Source organism: Colobus angolensis, unplaced genomic scaffold (genome assembly GCF_000951035.1).
Source record: "Colobus angolensis palliatus isolate OR3802 unplaced genomic scaffold, Cang.pa_1.0 Scaffold213, whole genome shotgun sequence".
Lineage (NCBI taxonomy): Eukaryota > Metazoa > Chordata > Mammalia > Primates > Cercopithecidae > Colobus > Colobus angolensis.
Window position 1 is genome coordinate 965,917 of NW_012115300.1, and position 21,074 is coordinate 986,990.

Consider the following 21,074-nt stretch of genomic DNA (forward strand, 5'->3'; position numbering starts at 1 on the left):
AAAAAAAAAAAAAAAAAGGAAAAAATCATCGTGGAAAAGAAAATGTAATCTTATAAATGAAAAATACAAGCTGTATTATAATCTAGTACAAATAGACTTCAATTGACTATCCCAAAGATAAATGGAGAAGTTTGACTTGAACATCTTATTTCTGCTCTGCATATCCATGTGCAGATGCGTTTGGGGCCAACAGTGAACGACATGCAGCTGACTGACCTTGTTCCCAACACGGAGTATGCAGTCACAGTCCAGGCTGTCCTGCATGACCTCACTAGTGAACCCGTCACTGTTCGAGAAGTCACCTGTAAGCTATTGCTAGTTTTATTTCCCTTCTTATTGCTGTGAACCTAATGTTCATTAGAATTTATTTCATGTGATGCTAACAATAATTTGATACTTTATATATAAAGTTACAGAGTTATTACTTTTGACAATCAAATTTGAGAATAAATATCTCAATTCTAGATTTATAGAGGCATCTCAAATTGACTCTAGGATGTGTATTTTTTTCACATTTAACATGCCTAAAATTAAGGTGTTTTGCAATCAATGGTGTCTTACCATTATTGCTCTTGGCTAGGTGCCAGTCAGGATGTACAACGTAAGACAATGATGCATCTTATGAATGATGTTGTCCTAGATCCATGAAATATGACATATAGCATTGATGAGAATGGGAATGTTGAGTGAGTGTAATTTTGGAGGAAGACATTGAGTTTAATATCAAGGTGCTCCAAGTTCTTGTTGATGTAGAAACTCTATGGTACATATGAATAAGTCTGTTTCCATTAAGTGAATTAATCAATTTACCTAATGCAAAGACATACTGATCCCCTATTATATGCCAGTCACTGGGCTGGATGTTGGGAATGCCATTATGAAATAATACAAAGCAGCATAGACCATATGGACTCCTTCCTGGTTTGCATTTCTCTTGTGTGTGTTGGTCAGCCTTTTGTGTACTTCTGTCTTGTTTCACTAAGCATTTAGGTGCTTTTTTCTTGAAGAGTGACAATGATTACACTTAGGCTTCTTGCCTTACCCAGCTGGTATTTTGCTTCATGCTTGGGGAGATTGACATGCGGGGATAGATGAGTTGGCTTAAATTTAATGAGTTTTGGCCCACGCTTCTGAGAAAATGAAGAGTTTTGAAGGAACTTCAAGGAGGAAAAAGGGATTAAGGAAACAAAGCATTATGGGGCAGAGAAAAGAAAGATCCCTTACAGGATGGGTCATTGTAAATTAATGGACAACAAACAAATATTTATTGATCCTCCTTTATATGCTAGATCCTGTCTGGGGCTGGTGGTTTTGTGAAAATGGGATAGTAGCAGATGGAAGGAATGGGGAGTCAGCCAGGGATAGACGCATGTTCTGAAAGTGCTGAGAGAGGAGACCCAAAGTCACAGTGAGATTAAAAACAAATATGGTCACAAACTTGGGTATGGTGCTGGATTGGAACAGTAGAGGAAGGGAGGGCAGAGAGAGATGCACAAGACAAAAATGTTGAAGAGATGGAGGCGCAGAAATGTGGAAGTGGAGCTAGAGAGTTAGGAAGACAGACGTAAAGAGTCAGAATGAGAGTCAGAAAGAGTCTCTACAAGTTCAACTAGTCAAATGGGCAGCTGGAAAGAGCAAAATACATCTCATATTACCGGAGAAAATCTCCTCATTCCTTATTCTCCTTCCACCCTTTTTAATGGAAAGTTATGTTAGATTTGGTAAGCATTTATCATTTGGATTTTCTTCTGACAATTTAGGTGTCTAGGTTTTCATATAAGCTTATTGGATGCTTAATGTTGGCTCATCTTCATTCTTCACTCTGTAACTTTTTTTTCTGTCACGTTCTTAAGGGTGCATAACTCTATTAATTTTGTTTTCTGTCTTAATTGAGTTAAATATCTGATAAACATGAGCTGTACATTTATGATGAATTATGATTTATTATGGGGTTGAGCAGCAAGAGATTGTTTAAATAGTGTGGAAGAAGAGTAATATATAAATGAGAAATTAGCTTTGTGATAACAGAAAATTAAATATATTCTATTTTTGAAAAACCTTCTTAAGAAGAATTCAGTCTATCTGATAGAATCATGGTACTTTTATCATCATAGCTATTTGTTTCAGTTATTTTGCCAAACACCTTTAAATTTTCTCCAAACAACTTCTTGAAAGCTTGCGTGGATGCTTTAGAGCTTTGTGGTTGAGAAGCACATCTGGATTTAATATCTTGTGCCTCTCTAGTGCCTTTACCCAGACCTCAGGATCTGAAACTCAGAGATGTGACTCACAGCACTATGAATGTCTTTTGGGAACCTGTGCCTGGAAAAGTGCGTAAATATATTGTTCGATACAAAACACCGGAAGAGGATGTCAAAGAGGTAGGTTGAAGATGATAGTAGATATGACAATATTTGTTTTCCTAGTAGGTTTTAAAAAAGAACTTTATCAAGTATGGATGATAGCATGTTTTGAATACTTGTCACTTTGTTAGCACAGTGTTGAAAACTTGTGATATTAATAAAGCAGTTTTTGAAAATCAATAATATATTGGACTGTCTTGTCAAAACAGAAATGTTTTGCTGCGTGATATTAATCTCAAAAACATCATCCCTTGGTAGATAAAAAGTTATCAAATCTAAATGGTATTTCCTTCTCATCCAGATTCCTTATATGGCTCCCTATTCTAAGAATTACTAGAAAATGTCATAATGTTTCTAAAAATAAGAGGTAGCAAGAGGATGCAGCAATGAAGAGGAGTTTGTCAGATAACAGGAAGATAGGACACTAGAGAAGGGAGGAGTATACACAGAGACACAGAGAAAGGAGGAGTATATTGTTAGAGGGGTGTCCTTTTGCGAGTGTTCTTTTGGGAGTTCCATGATGACTGGATTCAAAGTTATAGCAAATTAGAAGGACTTCACGAACCAGCAAAACTTGTGTGTCCTTGAGGGAGTATTAATGTCAGAATCTCAGAGGCATTTTTGGAACATAGGAGTCATTTCTCTAAGCACTCAGTTACTGGTTCTTCTGGTCATTTGTGGATTATACAAAAGATACTTTACACAGGTGCACACATTTATTTCATTCTGCATTTTCATTTACAAGGGGTACAATGGCCAGTGGATCTCACAAGGTTCTTGTGCATAGCAAATGAAATAATGCTGTGCATAAGAGACAATTGCTGAAACAAATAATGCAGTGATATAAAGGGAAACAGGTGGAAAAATGGTTAGGTTGTTTGAATACATAGGCAGTCATTATTTTCTAGACAATCATGTGCCATATGGTCTAGTACATACATTTTTTTTTTCCAGTTTGGAAATATTTAAACTGTGTCCAGTTTCTGGATTCTCATGTAAATTGGAAAACACTACTCTTTTCTGATCACAGATTTTATATTCTTATGCTGACAGGTACATAAACAACAGAGAGATATCAAAAGTAAACCCTTTGTAAAAGTAGTCCCACTGCTCTGTTACTGTTATAGGTAGAGGTGGACAGATCAGAGACCAGCACTTCCCTCAAAGACCTCTTCTCACAGACCCTGTACACAGTCAGCGTTTCTGCAGTACATGATGAGGGGGAGTCTCCTCCAGTGACTGCTCAAGAAACAACCCGTGAGTTGTGCTCCTGCTCCACTGATAATGGGAAATAACACTTTACATGCACGTGTAACTCAATTTAGTGGGTCATTTTGTTTCTTAATGCTACCTTTGCCGGCATTTAATAATGCTTGGATTCATAGATTGTTTTTCACTTATTTTCTTTGGAACAAGGTGTCCCATCTTCTATCTTTGCATCCATTCCTTTTATGATACTTTCCATCAACCACTGTCATTAATTTATCTTCGAACTACAACTGCTTGATGTGCAACTGTGTATGTGTGTGCATATATGTGTAGTGGGGTTGGCAAGTTTTCTTGACATATGTTGCACATTTGCTTTGGAAAAGATGCATTATTTATAAAATTTTTTGGAGCATCTTACTATATGTGAAGTGTTATCAAGGTTAACAAAATATAAGCGTCTTTGCCCTCACTGATTCATGATTTAGTTGTGGAGATAAGAAAAAAATTAATCGAGAATACATGAGATCATGTAAGGAAGGTCAGGTGGCACTGAGATTGTGTGCTGCCAGATTTCAGAGGAAGGGGTGACTGCATTGTGAGTGGAGTGCTGGGGGAGACAGGGCAGCCTGCCCGGACCCTGCTTCCTGCTCCATCTGTTGCAGCTCCTGGAGATGTCAGTTCCTCTCCCTCTTGTGGTGTCTCCATAGTATTTAATACAATCATTATTGCCTGTTGGTCTTTTGCTATGGATTCTACTTGCCCTTTGCTCTCTCCTAATGAAGGAAGAGACATTTTGCTCAACTTTGTATCTCCAGTGCTTGGCACATAATAACTTAATCCAGTGCTCAGCCCATTACATAATGCAAATAGCAGTAAAGAAACATTAAGGCCTAGAGCCAGCAGTGTTCCAAACAAAAATAATGGGAGTTGTATATGTAGTTGTAAATTTTCTGGTGTCCACATTAAACAAGGCAAAAATAGATGGGCAAAATTAATTTTGATAATGTTTTATTTAACCCAGTAGATCCAAATATATCCATTATAATTTCATTAGCTATCAGTACAATAATTATTAACGAGACATTTTACCTTTTTTCTGTAACAGGTCTTCAAAATCCAGTGTGTATTTTACACTTAGAGCACATCTCAATTCAGACTAGCCACATTTTAAGTGCTCAATAGCCAACTACATGTGGCTAGTGGTTTCCATAGCGGACAGCACAGGTCTAGAGAATTTAAGCAACTTGCCCAGCCACATCCTGTGATCTATTGATGGGACTGATACTATAGTCTGGAACCTTTTCCTCCTTTCCAGAAAATTCCTCACTAAAGGCTCAATAGCATGTTTTTTAGTGCCCAGCTGCCTATACCTAATTAGGGCATCTTGTTTTTTTTTTTTTTTTTTTTTTTGAGACAGAGTCTTACTCTGTTGCCCAGGCTGAAGTGCAGTGACCTGATTTCGGCTCACTGCGAGCTCCACCTCCCAGGTTCACGCCATTCTCCTGCCTCAGCCTCTGGAGTAGCTGGGACTACAGGTGCCTGCCACTGCACCCGCCCGGCTAATTTTTTATATTTTTAGTAGAGATGGGGTTTCACCGTGTTAGCCAGGATGGTCTCGATCTCCTGACCTTGTGATCCGCCCGCCTCAGCCTCCCAAAGTGCTGGGATTACTGGCTTGAGCCACTGCGCCCGACCATAACCTGCTTCTTAACTCCAGACATATCTACTTCTCCCTTTTTGACTCTGCTATTTTCTTACCATTTTAGATCTCTTAGCAATTTCATTTGTTTTCTTGGCTTAAGTTCTTACCTGGTAAGGGTCATGGCTGGAGCTGAGAATTGATGCATATGCATCAGTAGACTGACAGCTTTGCATAAAAATAACATAACAGGTGTAGTGAACAGAAAAGGAAGTCAGGAAGAAAGGCTAGTGAGACAGGTAATTTAGTACAGTAGATTAATATTTTTAATATATATTTTCAAACCTTAAGATTTCCAAATAATTTTCAGATACGTTTAAAGTACATTCTTAATAGCTACTTTGTTTTGCAGTTGTGCTGGTGGAAATAGTACCACTCTCTTTATCTGAATGGGCCTTTCCATTGTAATTATTAGAACAAATTTTTAATGGCTCTGGGTTTCGTGTAATTAGCTTTGATTACCAAAAGAAGAGAGAAATAAGTGACAATGAAAGCTCAGGAATGGTGGCAGACATGAAAAATGCTTGTGCTACAAAATAGCCAGAGGACCTGGTCAACGGAGGGGCTGTGAAAGGGGATTCCAGCAGTCTTTTGGGTCTCCAGGTGTTCAGTTCTCTGAACAGGGTCAGCATGTTCTGCTTCATATCATGTTTAAGGTTGGTGATCTATAGGAAGAAGCTATGTGTGTGTGTTACCTGGATCGTAACATGCTCAGAGTTCCTTTCCTGTGGCAATACTCCTAGATTGGAATTCACTGTATGTGTAGCAGTATGTATGTATGTTCTAATCAATTGTCAGAGTGCAATACTTCAGTGTTGTTTACAGCTAGGCAGACATTCTCATTTTTAAACTGCAGTGATATGTGTGTTTTTTAAAAATAAAAATGAAACTGTTTCCTTTGGGTATCAGAACAACAAATTATGAACAATAAATGAATATTTCCTTGAGAATAATCTTTAATGTATAATATGTTAGCCTACCTAGTTTATGACATTCTTAGTTAAGAAGGACTTCTTAACCCGGAGTCTATGTATGTCTCTGGGGTTATTGATAGACTGGAGAAGGTCCATTAACTCTGATATGTAGGCTGAGTTTGTGCTTTGTGTATTGTGTATTACTGTGTGAAAGAGTCCCTGGTGTTGATTTGATTCTTAAAAAGTTGGAGAAAGGTACTAAATGGTATCTTAAAAAAACATCATTTAAATAGAATATCCTTAATAACCTATTATATCCACAGAATGCTTGCAGTTTTTAGAGCTCTAGGAATTGGTAAAATATTTGGTTCTAAGCAATGTATTCAATCAGTTTTCAGATGTCCATTAATATAAAACAAGGAAGTTTTATTATATGAAATTGCATTTGTAGCTCACATTCAAAAACTTTGCTTGCCTTTTCTCATGATAGGACCGGTGCCAGCCCCAACAAACCTAAGGATTACTGAAGTAACACCAGAGGGTTTCAGAGGGACCTGGGATCATGGAGCTTCAGATGTGTCTCTCTACAGAATAACTTGGGCACCTTTTGGAAGCTCAGATAAGATGGAGGTAGTTAACTCTCTTTATATTTCTCTTTGTCTTTCATGTCCCATTTAATTTGTAAGGAAGCTTACTTTAAAGAAGTATTACTTTTGTTGTCGATAAGCATTTGTTGACATTTGAGCTCATGACATGCATCAGAGCAGGAGGAATATCTGGCTAAATAATGTAAACAAACTGACATTGAGTGTGTATGATGTAAGTGGAGACTTATTTTTGTGTGGGTATGTTTTTGTCCTCTTTCTCCAAGACCATCTTAAATGGAGATGAAAATACTTTGATGTTCGAAAACCTGAATCCCAACACCGTCTATGAAGTTTCCATTACTGCCATCTATCCTGATGAGTCAGAAAGTGATGACCTGATTGGCAGTGAGCGCACACGTAGGTGTTTAGCTTTCAAATAGGACATTGATGTTTTAAAGTTAATTTTTAAAAAATAGGGCTATAGCTATATTAGTAATGTGTCCCTAAATTCTGTTTTCTTTTAGTGCCTATCTTAACAACACAAGGTAAGAATTTAATTTGCTGAATTGTTTAAATGAACAAATAATGAATGAATGTATGAATGAAAAGTACCATAAAATACATTATAAATAGGTTATCTGCTTTTAAATCCTAAGATGTTCATTGAGAACTCTTTTAAGTAGGCTTTTCTTGAAAAACTTTGCTTTGCTACTACTTGTTTTGGAGTGTATTGATCACCTTGGGGTGCCATCACAAAAGACTAGACTGGATGGCATAAATAACAGAAATTTATATTCTCACAATTCTGGAGGTGAAGAAGTCCAAGACCAAGGTGCTATTGAATTCATTTCTGGGTGATGGCTTTCCTCCCAGCTTATAGCTAGCCAGCTCTTTCTCAGTCTCTGTCACTTTCTCACTCTCTCACACGGTGGAGAGAGAGAGAACAAGCTCTCTTATGTCTCTTCTTACACAGACTAATCCCCTTATGGCAGCCCCACCCTCATGACCTAATCTAACCCTAATTACCACCCAAGGGCCCCATCTTTAAATACCATCATATTGGAAGTTGGAACTTCTACATGTCACGTTTGTGGGGACAGAAACAAAATGAAAGTCCATACTAAGGAGTCATTTAAGAATCAATAACCATTTTTATTAGGGGGTCAAATTTCATTATAAACTCAGAGGCATAGAATTCTCTGGTTGCCTTGGGAGCTGTATATATTTTAGGGGGAGGCATTGTTCTGTCTGCTTACTTTGTTTTTCAACAATCTTCTTTCAGCTCCCAAAAGTGGCCCACGAAACCTTCAGGTGTACAATGCAACATCTAACAGCTTGACTGTTAAGTGGGATCCTGCTAGTGGTCGTGTGCAGAAATATAGGATCACTTATCAGCCTTCCACAGGGGAAGGCAATGAGCAAACGGTAATTTTTAAATAAAAATTATAATTTGCATAAATTCTACCCATTTCTTTTCAAACTCTTTTTCCCCCTCAGTGTTTAGTTAGTCATACTTACTTTTTAAGGGATATTAAGATTTATTGCATTGGATGGAATCATCTGACTCTTTAGCTGGCACTCCACGTGGAGTGCCATCATGGAGACTCAGTGGATGTTCCCATGAGAGATGATAGTTGCTCTTCCTCATAGTCCCAAAGCACGAGGTATGTGCCTCAATGCATCCATAGTTCCTTTAAAAACTATTAGTGCTGGATTATCCATGAAGATATCCAGATAGTTTTTGTATCTATGTCGACCTTCCATTCCTCTCTGTAACTTAATCAAGTGCTGAAAGTTTGCTAAACTTACTTATAATGTTTACTTTCTATTTATCTGATTTTTTCCCCTGTTTTTTTTGCATGTCATAGGCTATCTTCTAGATCTGGTGTTTCTAGATATGGGAGGCTGTTAACCTAATTTACACTGTTTTTCATTTTTCTATTATCCAAATGGAGGTCCCCAAGAAAGATGGTAGGACTGTAAACTCAGTCTTCATCCTCTTTCTCTTCCTAGTCTTTCCTTATTTAATAGAGCCTGTTTCCATTTTACCTCTCTTACTTTAGTTCTCTGGTTTTGGGCTTTCCACAACTTTGCCTTTTGTAAACTATATAATTAGAACTGCATGTATTATCCTAGGTCAGGAAGCCCCATGATTTTTACATAGGTATGATTATGTTTTCTGATTCATTTCAAAATAAATCTCTGGTTTTGATGAGGCACAGAGTTTTATTGACTTTTTTGGCTATAATATTTTTATATATAGCCTTAGAGACACATGTGTTATTAACCTTTAATCATCTGACTTGCCAAGCTCAAGCAAATGGGTCATATGTCTTATCAGTTTAGAGGTATTAGCCAAGATAGAGGTTGGCATTAATCTAAGGTGTGTGGTTAAAGATCTCTAATACTACCCAGTTAGTAAGCTTAGCTGAATCAGAAACCTTCCCATCTCTAGTGTGACTTTGAGTTGGTCTTTTGAGGCTTTTATAGCTCCAGTCTTAGGTAGTATGATGCATTTGGACTGACTATTTGTTTGTTTTAGGTAAATAGATTATCATTAATAAACTATCAACTGTAATCAATAGACTTTTATATGAAAATAAGATAAGACAAATTAGATGGACTGATATATTAATTTCAGAAACAGAACTTCTTTTTTTTCTATGGCATGCCAGATTTTGGTAAAACTACAAGTCAGGAGAAGTTTGTTCTTAGCATTTCCCATCTTGGGGACATTAATGTTCCGACTGCTTCTCCTGAGTCTCTTTTACTGTCTTCCAGCTGTTTGTTATCATAAAGAGTCTCATAAACTTATCCTCTGGAAAGTATGAAGCCCTTAAGCTTTGTTAGTCTTTGGGGGGTACTTGGATTTTAACGCTAGTCCAGGAAATCATGACAATGATGAATAACTGATGCTAGAATTATTTTGGGGAACTGGATGGGAGAGGTAGGTAGATGCCCCTCTGCTTACTCATAAGGTCAGTTCTCCTAAGTAGGCTTTCAGATTTGTTATGCATCAGGTTTTTATCAAAATGGCTTATACTGTTATTGATACTTTTCTCTTATAACCTCAAATATGAAATTTGTTAAAATTAGCCATGGTAGTTCAGTTTGTCCATATTGAGGATGACGACCGTGATTCACTGGTTTTTTTCTCTGGAATTCGGACTACTTGAGTGGATGGGTGCTAAGTTGAAAACATCTGGTTTGTTCTAGCACATCCAGCCATCTACATGTGCACTCATTTTGGGCAGTGTGCCATTTTCATGCGATTTTAATTAGTATGACATAAACATCTGAATTCGGTAGGCTGTTAATAAATTGTACAAATTTTCTTTCAACAAGATAGCTAGATGGCCTTAAGTAACGAATAAAAACTTTAAGCTCCATAATTAGAGTAAATTGAAAAGCTTCATACCACAGGGCTGGTATGATGGAGACAACTGGAAACCCCTGATCGAGTGTGGCCTGGCAAAAGGTCTGATCATGTTGTTAACACAACTAAGGCTGTTAGAGTGACAGTGTTCTTGGGGGAAACACCAAGAGCTTCATACTGTATGCTGAATCATTTTAATGTGATTCTAAAGCAAATAAAAACATCTGTTAAAAAGGTAAGAATAATATTAAGTGGTGTAGAGCCTCTAAAATTATGCAATTCTTTGGTATCTTAAAGTCTCTTTGTAGCTCACTTATGATTAATGCCTTTTTTTTTTTTTTGGAGAGTTCTGTGAAATGTGTTTTGGATGAAATTTTGCAGTGCTGGTGGCTAGCAAGTTGAAATATCTTTTTGGGGTCACCAGTTTAAAGCTTGGAATTCTTTTTATGATTTGAGGTGCATATTTTACATTTAAAATTATACCATAAGATATATTTTAAACCTTTGCTGTGGTTCGTAATTCTAGAACTGGACAAGGGTCTCAAACAGCTTCTCTGTAGAAAGAGCTTTTTCTAACAGATTAGTGAGATGGAGAGAGCAAGGCTAACACTTACCAAGACCCTTTTTACTCAAGACCACAATAGGAGGACGGCAGAACAGTGTGGTCCTGCAGAAACTGAAGCCAGACACTCCTTACACTATCACCGTATCCTCTCTGTATCCTGATGGTGAAGGAGGTCGGATGACGGGAAGAGGCAAGACCAGTAAGTGAAACCTGAGTTCCTATAGCTTCTTTAATAGCTACTATTAGAATGGAATCATCTCTTTATCTGGAAACACTGGGGTGACACAAAGTTTTACTAATATTTAAAAATTCATTTACAAATAATATTAATAGTTTATTTATTTATTTATTTTTTGAGACGGAGTCTCGCTGTGTTGCCCAGGCTGGAGTGCAGTGGCATGATCTTGGCTCACTGCAACCTCCGCCTCCCGGGTTCAAGCGATTCTCCTGTCTCAGGCTCCTGAATAGCTGGGATTACAGGCGCCCACTACCACACCTGGCTAATTTTTTATATTTTTGGTAGAGATGGGGTTTCACCATGTCGATCAAGCTGATCTTGAACTCCTGACCTCAAGTAATCTGCCTGCCTTGGCCTCCCAAAGTGCTGGGATTACAGGCATGAGCCACTGTGCCTGGCCATATTAATAGTTTTTAACATCCTTGCTTGGAATTATTTGTCTCTATTTGTGGAGAAAGATGTTACTTTCTAGGATAGAAAGGTGCTCTAAGACAAAAATGTCATGTGGATAGATGAGACATATGCATCAGACTGATGCAGACACAGTATGTGTCGTTTATTCACTACTTCAACAAATGTTTGTGTGGTGCCTGCTATGTTCTAGGGTGCCTGGGAGATTATCAGTGAATCTGTGTTTCATGTGTGCTTGATTGTTAGCACTATACTGTGATGAGATTTCTGTGCGTTTCAGAACCTCTAAACACTGTAAGGAACCTAAGAGTGTATGACCCTTCTACCAGCACCTTGAATGTCCGCTGGGACCATGCAGAGGGAAATCCTCGTCAGTACAAGCTCTTCTATGCACCAGCAGGAGATGGTCCAGAGGAACTGGTAATTATTTATTAGAGTAAAAAATGCTAATTTGTTTAAATGGTAGCTGAGTGATTTAAAAGTGGAACTGAAGGAGTTAACCAGTTTACTTTAGAGCTGAAGAATTTCATATTCATTTAATAAGACTTGATAGAGGATAAATAGTTGATGCCTCAGAGCCTGGGTAACAGGGATTGGGGCCAGGATTCTTCCCCCTGGTCAGGGGAAGAAGTAGCTCTTCTGGGAAGTTCTGAACGGGGAGTATTGGGTGGTTGGAGGGGTATAGGGAAATATGTAACCTCTTGTAACAGGTCACGTGGGGGCACATTATTACCTCCTAATATTACAGAACCTGCTTCTTGACTTGGTCTTGAGTTGTTATTGTATTATTTGAATTATTATTTCTTCCACAGATTTTTCAAGTCAGTGCTGTATGTTTTATTAAAATATTTAGGTTCCAATCCCCGGGAATACCAATTATGCCATTCTTAGGAATCTCCAGCCAGATACCTCGTACACTGTGACGGTAGTTCCCGTTTATACTGAAGGTGATGGGGGACGCACATCAGATACTGGAAGGACATGTAAGTAATATGGCCAAAAAATTAATTTTTCATCATAAATGTTGCTTTTCATTATAAAGGCCATAAAGGCCCATTAAAGAGAATTAGGAAAGTTTGGTGTCATAGAATTAAAAACATAAAAATTAGCCATAGTTCACCTTCCTAACACCAAATGTTAACGTTTTGTGAAATAACAAATTTATAATGGCATCTTCTTTTGAAATGATAATTTTAGGATTTGTAAAAGTGCATATAATCATCAGTGTACTACTTTGCTTAATCTCTTTCATTGACAAAAATTCATTGAGCTTTGCTTTATGCTTTATAAATTGTTGTGAAGGACTGTTTATAATTGGCTTTTATAGTGCGAATTGTTGAAATCTGTTCGGCACATTACTTAATTTCATGTCTTTGGTTTGTTTGTTGAAGTGCTTTTTCGATCTTGAAATCTGTATGCTTTCATTTAGAAAGCCGTTTATAGCGGTTTTACTGTTTTTTGTAGTATTGCTTAAAGGCTTTTGTGCAGATTTAGAAATATTTCTTTGGCTTTAAAAATATACTTGCTGATGGTTAAAAGGAATCAAGCATGGATGTCTTCTTTTGGTAAAAGATTAGTGGTCTAGGAAGATGATGTTATTGATTAAATTAGAGTTTGGAATTAGTACATCAATTTAATTGGTAAGTTTTTCTAAATTCCTATTGGGGCACTTGAGAACTGGGTATATCTTATTTTTCTCTCCTTTTACCTTTCTGTTAATCACAAAGATATTGAGTAGCAATTGTTAAATAAAGAAGTAATGAAAGGTTGTAACTAGCTGACCGAATCAGATGAGCTTAATGGCTGTTGTCAGATTTTACGTAGAAGGCTGACTCTTAAAAAATGTCTCTTCTTCCTCTCTCTGTTACCTATATTGGAAAACTGAAACTACTTTTCCTATTTCTTTTCTCCATCCCATGACCCTTTATGGACAATCCAGTTCCACCACTTTTATTGACTTGTTTTTAATTGAATACAATGTTGCTTCCTTATAGACAAAGGCCATGCTTGCTAACTTTAATTAAATTTGGATTTGGAGAGTTTTAATCTGCCTTTGTGTGTAGGTAATTAGAAATATAAAGAAGATAGCATTTTGCCCTGTTACAGAATGTAGGTTCTGGAAAAGTGATACAAAAGCTTGAGATATATAAACAGACTTAAGAAATAGATGTTGGCCTTCATTTCCTCAGTGATGAGAGGACTGGCAAGAAATGTCCAAGTATACAATCCTACACCTAACAGCCTCGATGTTCGCTGGGACCCTGCACCAGGACCTGTGCTGCAATATCGCGTTGTGTATTCTTCTGTGGATGGCACAAGACCCTCAGAATCTGTAAGTAATTTTGTCATGGAAACTGCATTTCCTGATGAATGTAGTCACATGTTTGTATCATGTTTGATAACCTAGGAGAACACAAACCACAAACATGCCAGTGTATAATACTTAAATTATTGTTTTTGATGATTTGAGGTAGGTGTATTAATTATAGGGTTAGTAAGAATAAAAACAATTTTGGGAAAACGTGAATTAGTTGGATGGGTTAAAAACCCAGTAATAAATGTAAATAATTGTTAGACCTTGTCAGTATGTCTTTGTTATGAAAATATTTTAAAATTTACCTTCACTGGTTCTCACAAATTGCCCAATCTATCTTTCATTCATAACATTATTCAGTTTTGTAAGTAGACTAACAATTTAGAAATCAGAAATTCCTAATTTCAATAAGCATAGTATCAGAACACCTATGGGAAAGTAAATTTATAAACTAATTTAACTTATAAATCTTTGCAAAAATAAACAATGTTGATGAAGATAAACAAATGATAAACAATATATGCATTTGATAAGAACATTGATTTTCATGTCCATGTATGGTAGGACATATTAAGACAACTTTACCTGTATGCATTGCATGGAGTCTGTATTTCAACACGAAATCTCCCCCACCACAAGTAAGAGTCCCTATTCTTGTGTGTATTTAACATGCAGGATGTTTTTTGAGGAAATATCATGAGCCTTGCATGTTATATTTGAGAATGTTTATAATAAATATAAATGGAGATAACTGAAGCTACTAAGGGTCAAGGATGAGGTCACTATTTTTGGAAAGGGAATTTCTGAGGACAAATTTTGTTTAGTGATATGGTCTGGGTGGATCTCATGGAGAAGCACAGTTGGCTTCTGATGTGGCTGGGCTCAACATTTTATTATAAATACTATTGTGATGACTAACTGAAGACTTGGTAAGCATTTGAGTTGTTGTCAGGCAGAATTTGGCATTTCCTCCCCTGCAGATAGTGGTGCCAGGAAACACACGCATGGTGCATCTGGAGAGGCTGATTCCGGACACACTCTATTCCGTGAACCTTGTGGCTCTATACTCGGATGGAGAGGGAAATCCCAGCCCTGCCCAGGGCCGAACGCGTGAGGCAGAAATCCTTTCTCCATTCCATTCCCTGGTAGCTAGATAGGCAGGGCTTCTCTGATTGAGTGACAGGTGGGAGGGGGGTGGTGAGAGATGGGTGCTTTCTGCCTGGGATCCCCTACCTTCACATTCCAGGCGAAAACACTGGGTCTGTGACTGTTGTTTGTGTGACGTGAACTTCATCTGTTTGTGTTCTCATTTGGGACATGAGTTAAGGAGGGGTTTTTCCCCTTTTTCTCCTCTTCTACCCTGCATCTTCCTTTTTTCCCTCTTTCTAGTCTGCAGTGAGTCTTCTTACCAAATGGGGACTTTGGAAATGTGAGGGTTTAGTCTTTATGTTTTATCGAATAGATATGGTTATAGTGGTTAAAATAATTCTCCTTTTTCCTAGTCTACCTTTCAAAGCTAGCTCTAGGTCACTGAAAGTTCAACATATATCCATAGCTCTGAAATACACTGTTTATGATTTCACATTAAAACCATAAATGTGTATTTTATTATATGGGAGGAAACATCCAAGTGAATGGTGAATGAAACACATGCAAGCAACCTCCTTAATCTGGCCTAGGTAATGCTCACAGGCAGACAACAAAATCTATTGTATTTCATTTATTTAGTACCACGGAGTGGACCAAGGAACCTGAGAGTCTTTGGTGAAACAACCAATAGCCTTTCGGTAGCCTGGGATCATGCTGATGGGCCAGTTCAGCAGTACAGGATCATCTATTCTCCCACTGTTGGTGATCCAATTGATGAATATGTAAGTCTAATACTCATTTATTGGCACATTTTATCATCTTAGCTGAATGGACGGTGAAATTAAACTTCTTTAGAGGTATGCTGTGAGTACAGTTGAGTCCTTGATAGTCACACTTTATGATTTTTCTCTGATATGACTTTGGGATCACCCAAAGGTGCTTAGTCTTTCTGGCCTCCCATACCATAGAGAAGCACGTCTTTGGGTTCATTTTAATTCTAAAGGCAGATAGGAAAACTATCTTATTGCATGATTAACTGAACATTTCTAACCACCTAATGACACCACAGGAACCAAGTTTAGTGAAATATGATACCTATCATTCTGGAATGTCTAAGTTAATATTCAAATAGTGTATTTATCCAAATCTTACCCTTTCCTCAAATCTAATTCCTCTACAAGGTCTCCCTTAAATATTCCAGTGTTAATTGATCTCTCTTTTCTTTAAGCTTAACATTTTGTGGTGCACATTAGTTTTGGAATATACATACTCTCCTATTAGCTTCAAACCTTTTGAGTGTCATAGTTTGTCTTTCCAGAACCAGATTCAAGTTTCTGGTAGCTTCCTCATAGCCCTCACTATGCACATCCATTTGTTATGAGTGGAAAAATGGAAAAATTACTCTATTTGAAATTTAGTGATTAATTGCTGTGATATGCTTGCAGAATATTGCACAAGATGTTGATTGTAAATTAGGTCTGTGGTTCGCCATCTTTTTACCACATAGATCGTCTTAGATAATTTTCCCTCCCTGGGCCCCATGTGATGAACTATTTCATCTACTGGAACTTGATATAGTAACCTTTAATTCAAGTCCCTACTTTTATTAATAAGAAACACATGTAACTACCATTTATAGTTTCTGATCAAAATGAGATAAACAGTACTACTATAGTTAGTTTGCCAAAGCAGAGAAACTCATTGTTAGTGTTTGTGCAACCTTGCCATGGGCAAATAAGTAATTTCCCTTTACTTTCTGAAAACATTGAAAATACAATTTATCATTTGTAGTTATAGGACTCCAGGCCAGGATTCACTGGCATACCTTATCCATGTTGTTTGTAGAAACAAAACATAGGTTTAGAAGAGAGATTGAGATGTCTGGTTCATTTCTTCTTTGAAGAGGTAGTTGAATCTTTTTCAGCTAACTAGTATCAGCCAAACTGATATTTTTGAGGCCAGAAACTTCGTCAATTTTTGCTCACCAGTGGATTCTCAGTAGCTAATACCTGTACCACTGTGCCTGGCCCGCAGTGGGTACTGGGTACATATTTGTACATGAAAGCGGAACATGTGATGATGAGATCTGAAGGAAACAAGCTTACTACTGAGTGCTGGAGTACTCAGTAAGGTGTTCTGAAGCACTGTACATGGCATTGCTTTTAATACAGTTTTCTTCAGAGATGTTAGGTCACATGGCTGTTAAGTGGCTGATCTGGGATTTGAACCCAGATCTGTTTGACTCTAAAACCACTCTCCTAAGCTGCAGAGAAGAAGTGAAGATAGTTTTTCTTGTCATGAGCATTGTGCAGCAAAAATAAAATGTGAAAAAAACTAGTCTTACTGTTTATGGGAATACATAAAACAATATTGTCTTTTGATCTGGAAGTCTTCCAGATGGTAGTACATTTATAATTTAACTTCCTCTATAGACCACAGTCCCAGGCAGAAGAAACAATGTAATACTGCAGCCCCTGCAACCTGACACTCCATATAAAATTACTGTTATTGCTGTTTATGAAGATGGAGATGGTGGCCATCTAACAGGAAATGGAAGAACTGGTAAGTGTTTTGTACTCCGCCTTTTTGTTTCTGCTTTGAAATTGTTAAGATCTTAATGTTGCTTTTTTACCTTTTAAAATCTTAAAATTTTATCTTTACCAGTACATCTCAAATACCACACTAATATTGTATTATTTGTATTAGATATTAAATTTTGTCAAAATGATGACATGTGAAAGGAATTTGTTTTTAACTTTTTAATGGTTCACTAAGAGAAGAAAAAGACCATCTACATATTTTTATTTGCTTAAGATAGTTTTAGTTCTTCTTTGGAAAACCACTGCATATTCTCTGAATAATGTTTCAATTGGTATGGTGTCAGTTAAGGCTATAATTGTTAAGTCAATATAGTATCAGTAAGAAATATTCCATTGTGATTGAATCTTAAGTCATAAATACAGAAGTGAGATGATCAGCAATCATTTTCTGTCTACAAATTTAGCTTTTTCTAAAAAAGAAAAATGTATTTTTTATTGTACTAAGCCATTTACATAGAATTATCGACGTTCAGACCCATTTTTACACTATACTGTTGGTAATTTCTTAGGGTTTAAAAATTCTCTAATGTGGTTGCTTGCTACAGTCACCTGAGGAGCTTTAAAAATACTTATGCCTGGGTTCCACTCCCAGAGATACTGATGTAACTGTGTGAGGTGTGGGCTGGACATGCTGATGTTCTCATTAATGTGCAGCAATGGCTGAGAGCCATTAGTTTAGCATAAAGGTAGGATGAACTCTAGATCTGAGTTTTGTTACTGGTAGATATTGGCATTGCTCTTTTATACTTCATTCACCAAAAATCTACTTAAGTAACATGACTTCAGGTTTCTTTCTGCAGTCACTTGCCAAAAGTCTTTTTGAGCTTAAATGATCTTGACAATATTACAGAATTTAAAGAGGTGACATTTGAAAGCTCCTAAGGGAAAAGCAGGACTAGAGTTGATTCAGCTCAGTCTCTCAAGGTCAAGAATCTGTATTTATTGATATTGTTGTCTACAGGACTGAGTCAATGGAGACTCACATGACTCAAGATGATTTTAACAACTTCACTTTTTAAATTTTTTTTCAGATTTTAGACTGTATTTTGGGACTTTCCTGGGGAAAATGGCATATTTCAGAATTTCATGCTTATCAAAATGGATTTTTAAAAACTAGATCTTATATTTTCCAGGAAGGGCCAAAGTCATATTTTGCTTCTCTTATGAAAAAAAAGTTTTTCAAGTTGGATTCGTTATTTGCGTAATGCTGTGAATAGTAACTACAGCAACTACTTAACATGTTACCTGAACAGCATTGATTTTATAAGTTGTGAACTTGGGGGCAGTATCTCTGGAAGCTTAAGGATTTATTCTAGGTAATGCTGGTGGAGGATAGAAAGGTATAGGGAAAAAGCACTATTAGGTAGCTGTGTGGTTTTGGGCAAATAATATCTTATGTATTTGATGAAGTGGTTGGACTAGATAGTCTCTAAATTGCTTTCTGTTTCTAACAATCTGTAATATATGACATTGTAAAAATGGTTTGAGATCTTTTTTATTTTCTATAATCCTGAGTCATAGAATGTTTCAGCTCTGGATACTGCTTCCTGCTGAGAAGGCGGTTCTGGAAATCACTAGTTCTTGAGTCTATTTGAGTTGCTGTTTAAATTTGGAAAACTATTCAGCAGTTTTTGAATACTTCAATGCCTTTTAATTGTTTTCTGGATAAAGACATTATGGGATATTATGAAATTGCTCCCACTGGGCTTCCCTACCAATACTTTTAAAGTTCTGTGCTCTCCTTGTATGCCAATAAAAGGTCAGTAATGTGTGTCAATGTTTGTTTCCAGTGGGTCTCCTTCCTCCTCAGAACATACATATCTCTGACGAATGGTATACAAGATTCAGGGTGTCCTGGGACCCTTCACCCTCTCCAGTTCTTGGATATAAAATTGTATATAAGCCAGTGGGTAAGGAAGTGCCTTTGTCATCATAGAAATGCTTTGGAGGGTTATTTGCATATCAGGGTATTTTCTCTTTCATCTCCCACTATTAGGTTCTCCTGAGAGTTCAGGTATCACACCAAGTTTCCTGTCACCAAAGGCAATGTTTTTGGCAATAACATTTTAAGCCAATCATCTTAAGTACCATTGTTATTATAGGTATAGATGAGAGGCTAATTAAATGTCATGATTAAAAAGTTTGACTTGGTTCATAAAGTTGCACAAATCAAAGATGCCTGTCTTCAGACATCCTATATGATCATGAAATAATGAATATTCCATCATTATACCTCTGTATTTTTCCCACTATGCCCAGGTATTATTTTATTTTGGACATAGATTCCATGCAGCTTATTCATGACAGCCTTGCTTTCAAATCCCCTCTGAAATTTTCACCTAAATTAATATCACCTTGATTAAACTATTTGTTATTTTTGTTTTAATATTCTGTCTATATGCTTAGCGAAACTGGAAGAAAAATGCTCTTCATACCAAATTTGTTAGGGCATCTTCTATATATCCAGGAAGAGTATGAATTAGAAAAAACATGAAGGAGAGAAGGCAAGAGAAAGGGAATAAAATTTGAACCTATGTAAGAAATAGAAAAAGAACTTTAAAAAGAAAGTGGGGTTGGTAACTAAGGACTTTAGCAGCCAAAGTATGTGGAATGAGGTCCAAGATAGAAGTTCTTAGATCATCTCTACAATAAATGAAAAAGTGTCCATTGAACACCTACTATATGCAAAACACTATGTTGGCAAAATAGGGCTTGAGAAAGAAGCTTGAGAATTCATTCACTAAAGAAACATTGATTATATACCTACTATATTCCAAATGCTGTGCTGTGCTTTGAAAATAGGAGGGTGAAGAAATCAGTGTCTGCTTATAGTTTCATATTTGCCATATAATGTAGCTTGTGCTCCAGTGAGTAAGTGCATGAGGACTATGGAATTAATGGTGTTCGTGATTCCCTTTGACTGTAGGATCTTTAATTTTACGCAGAATTTCATGCTAGTAATGGCATGTTTCTGTATATTTTTGTGGTTGTTAATAAAGGTTCCAATGAAGCCATGGAAGCCTTTGTTGGAGAGATGACATCATATACCTTACACAATCTCAATCCCAGCACCACCTACGATGTGAATGTTTATGCTCAATATGATTCTGGACTCAGTGTCCCCTTGACAGATCAAGGCACTACATGTGAGTCATGGATATTTTCTTGGTTGTAAGAAAAAGTATAGTAGAAATTACCAGGTCAGCCTATTCTAATTTTACTGCTTCTGAACATATACATGTTTCCTCAGCATTATGTAGGCAGGCTATTTTGTGTCTGGTTAGACAAAATACCTATCCAAATACATAAATATTATAATTGAGTATATAAAAATGTATATGATGAGAAATTTGTGTATTTCACATAAAATATTATATTTTGAATTTTAAAAGATAAAAATTATAGAAATTATCATTTTATCCATGAATGACCTGTAAAATTAGATCTGTGATGCTACTTAGTTCTTCTTTACATTTGATATTAAGATATATATTACCTAAATCCATTGATTTACTTTGACTTAATTATCGAATCATGATTAGTGATTCAGTCCACAGATATATTTTAATGACACCATTGCTTTGATAACTATTTAATGACTTAGCAGATAGCCTTTTAGAAACTGTTTTCATTATTTTCCATGAGATGTTTTTGAAATTCTTAGTTGTGAGAGGGACTATACGGAATTTCCTTTCCTTGAAAATCAGTG

At 36.7% G+C, this 21,074-nt stretch overlaps 1 protein-coding gene across 3 annotated transcripts in view; it reads left to right on the top strand.

Moving 5' to 3' along the window:
- The window catches only part of COL12A1 (collagen, type XII, alpha 1), a 120,905-nt gene that overhangs the window by 60,361 nt on the left and 39,470 nt on the right, over positions 1-21,074 (top strand). For all 3 annotated transcript variants that reach the window (XM_011942947.1, XM_011942946.1, XM_011942948.1), the window contains 16 exons: positions 175-304; positions 2,245-2,381; positions 3,491-3,620; positions 6,676-6,815; positions 7,057-7,189; positions 7,297-7,317; positions 8,055-8,197; positions 10,783-10,912; positions 11,643-11,782; positions 12,216-12,345; positions 13,552-13,694; positions 14,657-14,786; positions 15,405-15,547; positions 17,198-17,327; positions 19,156-19,275; positions 20,365-20,511. In XM_011942947.1, coding sequence (XP_011798337.1) covers positions 175-304; positions 2,245-2,381; positions 3,491-3,620; positions 6,676-6,815; positions 7,057-7,189; positions 7,297-7,317; positions 8,055-8,197; positions 10,783-10,912; positions 11,643-11,782; positions 12,216-12,345; positions 13,552-13,694; positions 14,657-14,786; positions 15,405-15,547; positions 17,198-17,327; positions 19,156-19,275; positions 20,365-20,511 — 2,047 coding nt within the window. The remainder of the gene's footprint in view (positions 1-174; positions 305-2,244; positions 2,382-3,490; positions 3,621-6,675; positions 6,816-7,056; positions 7,190-7,296; positions 7,318-8,054; positions 8,198-10,782; positions 10,913-11,642; positions 11,783-12,215; positions 12,346-13,551; positions 13,695-14,656; positions 14,787-15,404; positions 15,548-17,197; positions 17,328-19,155; positions 19,276-20,364; positions 20,512-21,074) is intronic.